The sequence below is a fragment of the Panthera leo genome, chromosome B2, assembly GCF_018350215.1.
Source record: "Panthera leo isolate Ple1 chromosome B2, P.leo_Ple1_pat1.1, whole genome shotgun sequence".
Taxonomy (NCBI): Eukaryota; Metazoa; Chordata; class Mammalia; order Carnivora; family Felidae; genus Panthera; species Panthera leo.
The window spans coordinates 40897444-40910650 of NC_056683.1; the positions used below are offsets into that span (position 1 = coordinate 40897444).

The window sequence follows — 13207 nt, forward strand, 5'->3', positions numbered from 1 at the left end:
TTTCCTAGGTCAGGAGGACCAGCCCCTGTGAGGTGGATAGTTGAGTGGCCCAGATGGATACTTGGACCAAAGTAGCTGAAATTACTTCAGAGCAGAAAAACTTCCTGCTGCTCTCTGCTCTCCAGAAAATCATGTTTACACATATGTGTGTGCACCCATGCACACTTGGACACACATGGATTTACTGGGCCTGGAGCCCAGAGAGCAGCAAGGAGGGCAGGCAGCAGACCAGACGCTTGCTGGGGGGTGGGGAGCAGAGTTGGTCTGCTGCCCACACAGCCTTTCTCTGGGGGCTGAGGCCAAGGCACAGGCAGAGCGAGTGTCTGCATAGAGATGGCTGTTGGGGAGCCAAGGAAATGGCTTGGAAAATGTCCTTATTGGCTATTTGCAGCTCCAGCTTTGTTGGGGTCAGCACCTGGTGTGGGGCAGATGGTTCTGCCTGCTTGTTGTTGTTGGTGGGGGGGTGGCTTTTGAGCCCTCTGTGCCCAGCGGGGCAGCCTCATACCCTCGTGTGCTTTGTGCTGTGCTACGGGCTTTGTATAATGTGAACCCACTTAACTTCATGCAGCCTGAGTGGTAGGGGCGGGGTCTCCATTTCACAGCTCGGGGAAGCGGGCAGAGAAGCCAGGCTGAGGTGGCATGGCTGGGAGGGCAGGAGCGGGGCTGTTGGGCAGCGCTGAAGCGGGTAGCCTCAGGGGCCACGCTGGCCGTGTGTTCTGTGAGGGCCTGAGTAGGAGGCGTGATGCGTGGTGTGGCTGGACGGTGAAAGAGGGGGTGGCTTGGGGAAGCCCAGGGCCAGTATGAGAAGGCCTTCCTCGGACCACAGCCCTGGGGACATCCTCAAGTCAGAGGTGGTACAGGGACAGGAATGTGCTGGTGACTGTGCCACCTTGGGGGCAGGTACCATCCCAGTCCCCAAAAGCCTTCCACTCTCTGTCACTGCTGTCCTCCCTTTCATGTTGTTGGTGCCAGCCGAAGCTTCTGAAAAGTTCCTCACCTCCCAGCCTCTCCTTTCTCCTGGAGTCTGACATTTCTGCCAGGGACTCCTCAATCTGCCCTGGAGCCTCCTGCCCATTCCCCGACAGCCCTCCCCTCCGCCTGCGCCCCGCTCCCCAGCAACACAACAGACCAAGCTCTCATGCAAACTGTGCAGAATGGGCACACCTCCGACTGCCTTCTCAGCAAATGCGGGTGCCACGGCGCTGGGCCAGCCTCCCGATGGCGGCTCAGAGCAGGGGCTGGGGGCTTGGAGTGGCTTGGTGGCTGTTCTCCCTGCCTTTTATAACATCTAAAGTCTGCCCCAGCCAAGCACTAACCAGGACCTGCTGTGAGCTGACGTCAGGACAGAGGGCCCCGAGGGGCCAGCTTTGATGTTTCCCAGGCCCTGTCGTGGGGGCGCAGGAGGCTCTGAGTGGCAGTCTGGGAATGCAACATCTCTCACCACAGCTACAGAGCAGCCCTAGCGCCAGGAGGGGATGCCGGAGGCTGAGCTGGGGTCCCTCTGAGTCATGCCATCTTTTCTTCCAGCTCAGGTTTCTGTGGCCAGTGGTCTGTGGTTCCTGCAAGCCTGCGGCCCCTTTCCCTCCATCCCACCCCCACCTGGTTATTCCCCTCAAACTTGTCTGTTGTGGAGGTTCCTCCCCCATCCAGGGGCTGGGAGTGGTCTTGGGCCTCTCGAGGGGGAGCTTTCTAATGTTCTTAAAATGGGAGTCCTTGGGCAGGAAGGGTGATAATGGAAATAGTAACAGTAGCTACCATTCACCGGAGTAGCTCTGTCTGAGGCTTTTCACACGAATTACAGCATTTGTGACTCATGACAACCTCATGAGAGAGGCCGAGGGAGCTGAGGCATAGACCATCTGCGTTCCTTGCCCAAGGTCAAACACTAAACATGATGGGCAGGATTTGAGCCAGACCTGTCTGATTCCACACCCTTAACTAATACTCCTCTGCATGGGTGAGGCTCCTCGATCCCCACGTCTGTAGAAGCTGAGCGGGGAAGTGAGGACTCACCTGCACTTGGATGACAGGTGATCTCTCTTTGGCCTTTAACAAGCATCCTGGAGTTCTGGGTCAAGAGTCCCAAGAATTTGGTGAGTTGCATTTGCAGAGGTCCACCAGGGCATCAGTCTGAGTCTTCCCATCTGTATCATGAGAGGTGGTCCGGAAGTGTTCCAGATGCCTCCATGTTCACCAGCTCTTGCCCCACACTTCCTTTAAGGTGACCTCAGTCAGCCAGTTAGCCGAGTGCCTTTGTGTGTCTGGCATGGTCTGCAAGAGGGGTGTCTACCTCTCTACCTGGCCTCAGGAATGGAGGCCCGTTGTGGGATCAGCTATTTCCAGGGTTTGTTTTGAGTTCGTGGGTGGGGCTGGGAAGAATTTGGGGCTGGAAGCTGGCTTCCTTGGATCATGGTCAAACTAGCTGTCTGATTTTGAGCAAACAGCTTAATTTTTCTGGACCTCAGTTTACCTATCTGTTCTACAAAGGCGTTGTACCAAGCTGCCGGCGGTGGTGGGGGGGGGGGTGGATGGTGCACAGGGCCACGTTCCTGTGTGGTGATTAGAAGTGAATGGGGTGTTTGGGATGTCAGGGTAGCTGGGGGTACTTAGCAGTGCCCAGAGGACAGATTAGTTAACTTGCACAGTGGGTGGGACAACCCAGCATTGAGGGCAGTTATCACACCAAGAGAGCCAGCAGTGCCCGACTGAGCAGTAATGGGGTGCTCTGAGCACCTTCCAGCTCCCTGACTGTCCTGTGGGCTGGCACCTCTGGGAACATTGGGAGGTGGACCTCCTGATCTGGACCTCACTCTGAGAGATCCTGGACTTGTCTTAATGCTGACTTTAGGAGGACATGGTTCTCATGCCCTAAAGAGCCAAACTCCACCTTCAGGGACTTGAAACAGCAGTCTTTGGGCCACAGTCTCCATCGCTTTGGGAGGGGATGGCAGGACCCCCTCAGCCTCTTCTTGCCCTTACCAGGCCCAGTTTGATCAGAGGCAGAGGCTGCTTCTTCATGTAGCCGCCCCAGGTGGCCTATTTCTTCTTCTCGGAGGGGCTGCACGTCCTCTTCCGTGTCGTCACCCACCCCTGGCAGGCGGGCTGGTGTTCCAGACCCAGTGGCTCAGGGCCTCTGCAGGGCACCCACGTGGGCCAGAAACAAAGCCCAGTGTGTTACTCCTGCTGTAGCCCTGCCACCTGCCCAGCCCTGCCCTCCGCCTCCTCGACCCATCTGCTCCTCAGCACAGGTTTCTCACTTTCCTTTGTTCCCACTGGCCATGGCTCCCCCTTAGTTTCTGGGGCCCCCCTTCCCTGTGGGTGCTCCTTCGGCCCCAGCCAGAGCTGAAATGTTGTGGTGCAGGAGGGGGTTCAGATGAAAACCTGGAACCACTTGGCTTACCTCTCAACTTGGCATAGAAAAGTCAGCCCTGCCACACAGATTCTTAGAGATAGAGGGTAGGACGTGGGGGTGGCCCTGGCATGTCTTTGGCAATAGCTGCAGATCTAGGGAATATTGGCTTCTCCTGTGATGGGGCGAATTTTCCCAAGGAAGTCCATGGTGGGAGTGCAGGGGCATCTGGGTGGCTTAGTCAGTTAAGCGACCAACTCTTGATTTCGGCTTAGGTCAGTATCTTATGGTTTGTGGGTTCGAGCCCCGAGTCGGGCTCAGTGCTGACAGTGCAGAGACTGCTTGGGATTTTCTCTCTCACACTGGTACTTTGTCCCTCTCCTACTCACATGCACACTCACTCTCTCAAAATAAATAAACTTAAAAAAAAAACAGTATAAAAAAAATCCAAAGAAGCCTCGGGGGGGGGGGGGGGCTAAGGGCTACAGAGCACCTGTGGGTGGGATTCAAAGCCACCTCTGATGCGGAACTCTCAGTGGGACTGTGAGTGGGAGTAATCCTTCCAAGATGCTCTTTGGGTCATGACTTAACTCTGCTCAACATCCTGGATTCTGAAGATTGATGGGGAGGGTTGCCTGCTAATGTCCCTTGCTCCTCTGCCTAGCATCAGGACCTGCAGGTCTGAACCTTCCTTTAGGGAGCCTCCCTGGTGTCCCCAGCCGTTGGAACTCCCTCTTCTTTCTGTGCTCTAGAGGCACTGACTACTCACACTGTTCGTTGGGCATGAGCCTTGCCTTGTTGTGTATGATTGCGCTGTGCCCCCTACTGACTGATGTGTCATGTCTTTGTATCCTGCAGAGCACACGGCACAATTGAAGAGTTTTTCAATGGACACTTGGCACTTCCAGTCTCATGATCCTTCTGTCCTGAACTTACTGGCCACCTCCTGTGTGCATAGCCCCTTTCGTCCTGTGCACAGAGTGATGGGTGATCTGTGTTAGGACAGTGACTGTAGGTCCTCCTGACTGTACCTCTCTCATGTCCCCATCCGCAGGTGCCCAGGCAGCCATCGTCTTCATCAAGGAGCCTTCCTCCCAGGATGCACTGCAGGGGCGCCGGGCACTGCTCCGCTGTGAAGTCGAGACCCCAGGCCCAGTACACGTGTACTGGCTGCTGGATGGGGCCCCTGTCCAAGACACTGAGAGGCGTTTTGCCCAAGGCAGCAGCTTGAGCTTTGCAGCTGTGGACCGGCTGCAGGACTCTGGAGCCTTCCAGTGTGTGGCTCGGGATAATGCCACTGGAGAGGAGGCCCGCAGTGCCAACGCCTCCTTCAACATCAAATGTGAGAGCCAGGGCGCTGTGCTCACTCCCTATAGACCTTCAACTACTGAGCCCTGCAGGACCCCTCCTTTCCCTCAGCTTCTCCCGTTTCCAGTTGAATGGGGGCAGGCAGAGAGCAGTTGTGGTCAGTTCTTTGAGTGGATAAGAAAAGTTTTATTTTTTCCAGAAGATTTTTTTTCCTTCAAGTCTAGAACCCTTTATGTGTTGGATGCTTTTGCAAATGGCAAGGGCAGTGAGGGCCAGTGTGGCCAGGCATCAGAGTTGTCTGCCACAGACTGGATGGGCCCTCTGTTTCTGGCCCCTCACCCCACCCCGTCTGTAGCCGCAGCCTCGTCTTTGCAGGGCTTCCCTTTGCAGGGCATGACTCATCTCCAGAGCCTGCAGGTTGTGTCCTTTTCTGCTTGTCTTCCTTCCCCTCTGCCTTCCCACACTTGCTCTGCTCTGCCCCTCACTCTGCAACCGTGGCCTCTGCTACAGGGATTGAGACTGGTCCCGTGGTCCTGAAACATCCAGCCTCAGAAGCTGAGATCCAGCCACAGACCCAGGTCACACTGCGTTGTCACATTGATGGGCATCCTCGGTAAGGAGATGACTTTGAGAGTGGGGATGGAGAGGGTTATTCTAGACAAGTAGGGATATCTTCCCAAATCCTGGACTTTATTCATTCTATAGCCACCCCTGCCCATATGCCTCCCCACACAAGCCCCTAGTGACCTGAGGAGAGGTGGCATTGTCCTGCGGAATGATCCTGGTTTCTGGGAGCTGAGAGCTGTAGAATCTCAACCTGATTATGCCCCTGAATTGTTGTGTGCCCTTGTGCAAGTCACTTCTCCTCCCAGGCCTCAGTTTCCCCACTTGCAAACTGAGGGGTCTAGCCTCTAGTCCTGTATGTTGTCCACTGGTCACCTGAGTACCCTCTGCCTCCCTGCTGCTGATCCCCTTGGCCTGCAGGCCTACCTACCAGTGGTTCCGAGATGGGAGCCCCCTCTCTGATGGTCAGAGCAATCACACGGTCAGCAGCAAGGAGCGAAACCTGACCCTCCGGCCGGCCAGCCCTGAGCATAGTGGCATCTACTCCTGCTGTGCCCAAAATGCCTTTGGCCAGACCTGCAGCAGCCAGAACTTCACCTTGAGCATTGCTGGTGAGCCTGGGGTGGGGATGGAGAGGGCACGGCAGGGATGCGAGGGGCCTCCCCACTCTGTCTGCTCATGCACCTGTGCTTCTCCCACCCCAGACGAGAGCTTTGCCAGGGTAGTGCTGGCGCCTCGGGACATGGTAGTGGCGAGGAATGAAGAGGCCATGTTCCACTGTCAGTTCTCAGCCCAGCCACCCCCTAGCCTGCAGTGGGTCTTTGAAGATGAGACTCCTATCACTAACCGCAGTCGGTAAGGCAATTGGGAAGGGGCCTTCAGGTAAGGTGTTACAGGTTGTGTACTGTCCCAGTGCATTCTCTAAAAGAAAGTCATTAGTATTGCAGACATCCTAGATCTATATGTGTGTTACTTCGAATTTCCAGCAGATGGCAGTAGAATGTTTTGCTATTACAAAATGAGTCCAACAAAGGGAAGAGTCTCCGGAAAGGGCATCTTCCCGTTTGCACCACGGCACTGTATGAGCTAGTGGTGGCTCCGTTCTCTTCTCTCCCCTCCTGCCTATATGGGTCTTCTGGGATGGGGAGTAGAGACCCAGGGTTGGAGGGACACAGGGGACCTAGGTAACCATAGTCTGGATGGGAAGGTCCTGAATGGTAAGGATATCTTACCCCTCCCCCCCCCCCCCCCCACACACACACGCACTTTTTGGAGGAAGCAGTCACTTCCAGAATATGCTGGAAGGTCCAGCTCCTTTATGTGGACTTTTGTCCTTACCCAGGCACTATGAGAGCAGAGAGCACCTTTGCAGTGCCGAGTGTGGCTGTGGTCCTAGGTGGGGGGCTTGGATCCCACCTAGCTTCAGCCCTGAGGAAATCATCAGCGGTTTTGATCTGGTGTGGCCCAGGGGCTTCTGACTACTGGGGCTGGGTGCCCTAGTGGCAGGCCTGTCTTAACCCTGCGGGGAGGTGGGCCTCTGTCTCTCCAGGTGCATGCTGTTGATGACTCACTATCTCTCACTGACACTGTTGCTCACCTTGCCACCCGGAGAGCTGAGTCTCCTGTAGGTGGAGCACACCCACACACACACGTGAGTGAGTGCACGCATGCACGTGTACACACACGTACACACACACACACACACACACACACACACGCAGAGCGGTGTGACATGTTGGCTTCCTTATCCCTGTCCTCTTCCTGGCTGATTCCTTCCTACATCTCTGACCATTGCAGCATGGGGTTCCATCTCATTCCCTTCCAGAAGGATGCCCGTGGGGCCACTTCTTCCAAATAGCATTCTCTCCTCTTTGTAGTCCCCCACACCTCCGCAGAGCCACGGTGTTTGCCAACGGGTCCCTGCTGCTGACCCAGGTCCGGCCCCGCAACGCAGGGGTCTACCGCTGCATTGGCCAGGGGCAGAGGGGCCCTCCTGTCGTCCTTGAGGCCACGCTTCACCTGGCAGGTAGGTCCCTGGGTCTAGGGTGCTGAGGTGGGGGCCACCTTCAACCTCGTTGGCACGTAGAGATTTAGGCTCCTGATTCCACCCAGAGTGCAGAGAGAGAAAGAGGATGCTGGGGGCAGGAAGAGGAGATGCAGTGTTTTAAGGGAGGGTTTGAGCTGGAAAGGGCCAAAAGCTTGCCCTGGGACCACATGAGGTACCCTGAGACCCACAGTAATCGGGTTGTTTGCCTCCTGCTCCCATCCCTGCAGAGATTGAAGACATGCCACCATTTGAGCCACGGGTGTTCACAGCTGGCAGCGAGGAGCGTGTGGCCTGCTTGCCCCCCCAGGGTCTGCCAGAGCCCAGTGTGTGGTGGGAGCATGCAGGAGTCCGGCTACCCACCCGTGGCAGGGTCTTCCAGGAGGGCCATGAGCTGGTGTTTGCCAGCACCACGGAGAGTGATGCTGGTGTCTACACCTGCCACGCAGCCAACCTGGCCGGGCAGCGGCGACAGGATGTCAACATCACTGTGGCCAGTGAGCATTTTGCCCTGAGGGGTGAGGCGAGGTGGAGGGGAGCCCAGGTCCCCTGAGGCCTTGCTCTCTGGGTGCGATGTACAGAGGCTTCCCTGGTGCTCACCTGCGGCCCTCTCAACTCTGGACCTTGCTTGCTTGGGATTCCGTTGGCTGCTGGGAGGTGACAGTGGAGAGCCAGGCACAGAAGTCGGGGTGACAGCCCACACAAAAAAACAACCCTTGGGCTGGAAAGGAGGAGCAAAGGATTGGGAGTCTAGAGACCCAGGTCCCACTCTTTCCCTGGTGCACAGAGCAGCGATGGGTAGCAAGCCACCTGCTTTGCCAGGGCTCAGGCTCCTCATCCATAAAATGGGATTGATAACCCACTACTTACCCTACAAGGTGGTCAGAAAGATCAGATGTACTTGCAGTCAGCTGATAGGTTGGCTGGTGGCTAGCTGGTCCCCGGTGGCTTCATTTGCATGTTTCGAAGTTGACGGAGGATATATCTACCAGAGTGCCTTGGTTGTCTCCCCCGTGGCGGCTCCAGCAGGCCAGCTCCAGCCTCTTCACATGGTGGCTGGGGTTCGAGAGGCCAGTAGTGGAACCTGGAAGACTTCTCAAGGCATCAGCTTAGCAGTTGCTCAGTGTTTCTTCCACCGTGTTCTGTTTTGGGCCAGGCAAGTCACCGGCCACATAGACTCTAGGCAGTAGAGAAATAGACTGTCTCTCTCTCTTTTTTTAAGTTTACTTATTTGTTTTGAGAGAGACAGTGCAATCAAGGGGGGCAGAGAGAGAGAGAGAGAGAGAGAGAGAGAGAATCCCAGGCAGGCTCTGCTCTGTCAGTGCAGAGCCCACGCGGGGCTTGAACCCACAAAACCGTGAGATCATGACCTGAGCTGAAATAAAAAGTTGGACGCTCAACCAGCTGAGCTACCCAGGCGCCCCTAGACTGGCTCTTGGTGGGGAAAGTGGCAGCAACACATTACAAAGAAGCAAAGGATGGAAGAACTGTTTACAGTCCTCTTTGCAAACAGTCTGCCACAAGTCAGACAGGAAGTCCTTACAGGGTTTTGAGTCGGAGCGTGACATTCTCAAAAAATCACTCTAGCCGTTCTGAGAATACCAGAATGTTAGGGGCAGGAGTCAAAACAGGGAGCCCAGTTAGTGGATGAGTGTAATCATCCAGGGGCAGTGTTGAAGGGCCTGGAACAGAAGTGGTAGCAGTGGAGGTGAGAGAGATGGTCAAATTCAGGAGTTTCTGGAGCCAAAGTCGATAGGGCTGTGGAGAGGGAAGTCAAGGCTAGGTTTTGGCTTCTACTGTTGGCTGCATAGTGGCAATGTTGACCAAGACAGGGAAAACTGGGATGAGCAGGTTCTGGGGGAAATGATTTGTTCACTTTTGTACATAGAAAACCCAAGAGATCCAGTCTGACTGCCATCCAGTCAGAGATGGCAGTAGGCAGTTGGATTTGCAAGTCTGAAGCTTGTATGGGGGGAGGTCAGGAGTCAAGGTATAGGTTTGGGAATCATCTGCTCATATGGCATTGAAGGCCACAGATTGGCTGAGATCACTCAGGGGACAAGTATGGCTAAAACAGACCAGGGGGGCACCTGGGTAGCTCAGAGAGTTAAGCGTCCCACTTTGGCTCAGGTCATGATCTTGCGGTTTGTGGGTTCAAGCCCCGCATCCGGCTCTGTGCTGACAGCTCAGAGCCTGGAGCCTGCTTCGGATTCTGTGTCTCCCTCTCTCTCTTCCCCTCCCCTGCTTGCTCTCTGTCTCTGTCTCTCTCTGAAAAAATAAATAAACATTAAAAAAAAATTTAGAACACACCAGGGATCTGAGGACCAGGCCTTGGAGTGTTCCAGTGTAATAAAAAGAGCAAGGGTGTTGGAGTCCTATAGACCAGGGATTTGAATCCTATCTCTATCAGGTATTAGCACATCACTGTTACTTCTTTAAACCTCTGTCTTTTCAGCTGTAAAATGGGTATAGGAATACATACTGAGGGAGTTTATTGTGACTGTTAAGTAAGACGATGTTCAAAAGGTGCTGCCCATAGACCTTCCCTAAGGAGTAGTTGCCGCAGTTTTCACCAGAGCAGGTGGGCTTCTGAGCTCAGGGTTGAGTGTGCTATTAGAGTTTTTAAGGATCGGATCCTTTGGTTGTGCGAACATGTTAACTGGTCTTCTGTTTTTTCCTTGTACCTCTAGCTGTGCCCACATGGCTGAAGAAGCCCCAGGACAGCCAGCTGGAGGAGGGCAAGCCAGGGTATTTGCATTGCCTGACCCAGGCCACACCAAAACCCACAGTCGTCTGGTATAGAAACCAGATGCTCATCTCAGAGGTGAGAACGTGGTTTGCTGCTGGTGGGAGAGGGCACTGTGGTCACCTGGCTAGCACTCCTTCCCCTGAAACTGCCCTCGGGGAGACGCTTTTGGGGCCGTGGGCAGAGTCCTCTCATAGTCACGTAATGCGTGCCGCAGGACTCACGGTTCGAAGTCTCCAAGAACGGGACCCTGCGTATCAACAGCGTGGAGGTGTACGATGGAACGTGGTACCGCTGTGTGAGCAGCACCCCAGCCGGCAGCGTCGAGGCCCAAGCCCGTGTGCAAGTGCTGGGTGAGTGTACGTGAGTGAAGAGAGCTCCCGGCCCAGTGGGCAGGAGAGCAAAGGGGAAGGAGCAGCAGGGGCGTGGATCTTCAGGCCTGCCCTGGCCTCTCCAGCTGCCTCAGTTCCAACTCTTTCCACTCACCCACCCTCCCTCTACTGACACAGAAAAACTCAAGTTCACACCGCCACCCCGGCCGCAGCAGTGCATGGAGTTTGACAAGGAGGCCACGGTGCCCTGCTCAGCCACAGGCCGAGAAAAGCCCACTATTAAATGGATACGGGCAGGTGGGTACCAGGTGGGCATGGGGTGGGGGCAGGTAGGACAGCCTACTGTCAGATGTGTGCATGTCTGAGGACCAGCCGAGAATCCAGCACCGTGCCAGGCATTGTGGGAAAAACCAGAAAAGTGGGACCAATTTTAGGCCAGTTAGGAAGAAAGGAGCCAGACACACCCGAGGTCGGGTTATGGCCTTAGACAACACGAGGCAGCAAGGGATAGACTTGGTCCAGACAGCGCTGTAAAGTCCTCCTTCTCACTTTCAAAATAGTCATCCTTTGGGACATAAAAGTAACAAGACAAGGGTCCCTTTAGAAAATTTCGGGATGGGGGTTGCCTGGGTGGTTCAGTCATTTAAGCATCTGACTCTTGATTTTAGCTCGGGTCATGATCTCAAAGTTGTAGGATCAAGCCCCATGTTAGGCTCTGTGCCTAACGTGGAGCCCACTTAAGATTCTCTCTCTTCCTCTCCTTCTGCCCCTCCCCCACATGCATTGTCTCTAAAAAACAAAAAAAAGAAAAGAAAAGAAAAAATTTGGGAGGAAAAATGCAGGATCCCATCATCCATAATCTTTGGGTGTGTTCCCCTTTCTTTTTCTATGTGTATCTTTCTGTTTGTACATAGCAATTTTATTAAACATATAATTTTCACTTATTAAACTTACATGAGTAAGTTCTGCTCACTATAGAAAAAGAAGACCCACTTAATTATGTAATTTTATACCCTTTTTTACTTAATGTTATCAAGCATTTCCACATACTTATATACATAAACATTGGTTTTGATGATTGTAATAATATTCTGATGATTGGAATCACTGTAATTTACTTAAATATTCCCTAAACATTGGAGATTTGGGTTGTTAACCATCCTCCCTCTTCCCCTCTCTCTTTCTCTGTCTTTCGCTCTCTCTCTCTTTTTATTGCTGCAATAAACATCTTTAAGCCAAAGTTTTTTCTGGATTTGGGTTTATTTCCTTTGGGAGAGATTCCCAGAAATGGAATAATTACGTATAAAAGGGTATGCACATTTTTGCAGCCCTTACCATGGATTGCTAAACTGTCAAAGGGCTGGACCAGCTTTTACATCTCCATGAGTAGTGTGAATGAGAGGGTAAGACTGTAGCTTTTGAGGAGGAAGTGGGCTCTCCCTGCTCAGGTGGTCTGGTGGAAGCTTTCTGTGGGAAGCGGGGCTCTAAGTGGATCTGAAGCCTGGATGGTGGCAAAGAGCAGGAAAGGGTTCTAGGAGTGAGAAGTGGCAGGCAGTGAGGATGAGAACAGGGCAGAGTTGGGGCCCAATCAGAAGTCCAATTTTGCAAAAGTGAAATGTTGTGTAGGGCAGTGGAAGGAGGTAGGACTGAAAAATTGGGGAAGGAGTAAGTAACGGGGGCTTCCCAACGCCTGGTTCAGGAGTTTGGACTTTGTGGGTAGTCAGGAGCAATGGCATGATTTTGAGTAGAGGTGAGTGACAGAGCGCATTGCCAGTCACCCACGTGACTCTGGCCAAGCCTGTGATTTTCCCTTTGTTGCAGATGGAAGCAGCCTCCCGGAGTGGGTGACAGACAATGCAGGCACCTTGCACTTCTCCAGGGTGACCCGTGATGACGCCGGCAACTACACTTGCATCGCCTCCAATGGGCTGCAGGGCCAGATCCGTGCCCATGTCCAGCTTACTGTGGCAGGTGCGACCGTGGCAGGGCCCTGGGGCTGGGACTGGCAGGCCCCATGGGGCAGCCCGCACCCCACCAGCCCCATTGCTCACTGCTCCCTACACCTTTTTGGGCTCTTCCCATCTAGTTTTCATCACCTTCAAGGTGGAACCAGAGCGCACGACTGTGTACCAGGGCCACACAGCCCTGCTACGGTGTGAGGCCCAAGGAGACCCCAAGCCACTCATCCAGTGGAAGGGCAAAGACCGCATCCTGGATCCCACCAAGCTGGGACCTAGGTAGGGCCGTCTCCCTCCCCTACCTACTGCACCTCTCCTGCGGCCGGTCTGCCCAGGAGCTGGCAAGGTGTGCAGTGCTGTGGCTTCTCTCCTGGCAGAATGCACATCTTCCAGAATGGCTCCCTGGTGATCCATGACGTGGCCCCTGAGGACTCAGGCCGCTACACCTGCATCGCAGGCAACAGCTGCAACATCAAACACACGGAGGCTCCCCTCTATGTTGTGGGTATGTGCTGGGGAGGGATGTCCTGCACAGGAAGTTGTGGGGCCAGACTTCTTTCTCTTTATTTTCATTGTCATCCCCTGTATATGGAAGACACTTAAACCATTTTTGTGTTGGGGGCTGGGATTCAGTGGTGTCCCCTCCACCATGCCATGGCATAGTGTCAGCTTCCTTGCTTAGAGCTGGGCCGTTGTTGATTTCACATGCCGCAGCTGGTGTTTGCGTGTTTGTGTATGTGTGTGTGTGCGTGCACACGCACGCAACTTGGGGAGAGGCATGGGGGTAGTACTCTTGTCCTAAAATGCTTCTTCCCAGGTCTCCTGCAGCAGCCGCACGTATATCTGGGTGGGCAGGGAGGGGAACAGGCCAGGGGACAGCAGGAAAGGGTTCCTTTGCTCTGGAGG

At 54.3% G+C, this 13207-nt stretch overlaps 1 protein-coding gene across 1 annotated transcript in view; it reads left to right on the forward strand.

Moving 5' to 3' along the window:
- The window catches only part of PTK7 (protein tyrosine kinase 7 (inactive)), a 62820-nt gene that overhangs the window by 32896 nt on the left and 16717 nt on the right, over positions 1-13207 (forward strand). Inside the window, exons 2-13 of the mRNA XM_042938826.1 lie at positions 4404-4691; positions 5168-5270; positions 5642-5832; positions 5926-6076; positions 7099-7247; positions 7496-7762; positions 9956-10089; positions 10229-10364; positions 10521-10640; positions 12165-12314; positions 12430-12580; positions 12679-12806. Of these exons, the coding sequence (XP_042794760.1) occupies positions 4404-4691; positions 5168-5270; positions 5642-5832; positions 5926-6076; positions 7099-7247; positions 7496-7762; positions 9956-10089; positions 10229-10364; positions 10521-10640; positions 12165-12314; positions 12430-12580; positions 12679-12806 (1968 nt within the window). The remainder of the gene's footprint in view (positions 1-4403; positions 4692-5167; positions 5271-5641; positions 5833-5925; positions 6077-7098; positions 7248-7495; positions 7763-9955; positions 10090-10228; positions 10365-10520; positions 10641-12164; positions 12315-12429; positions 12581-12678; positions 12807-13207) is intronic.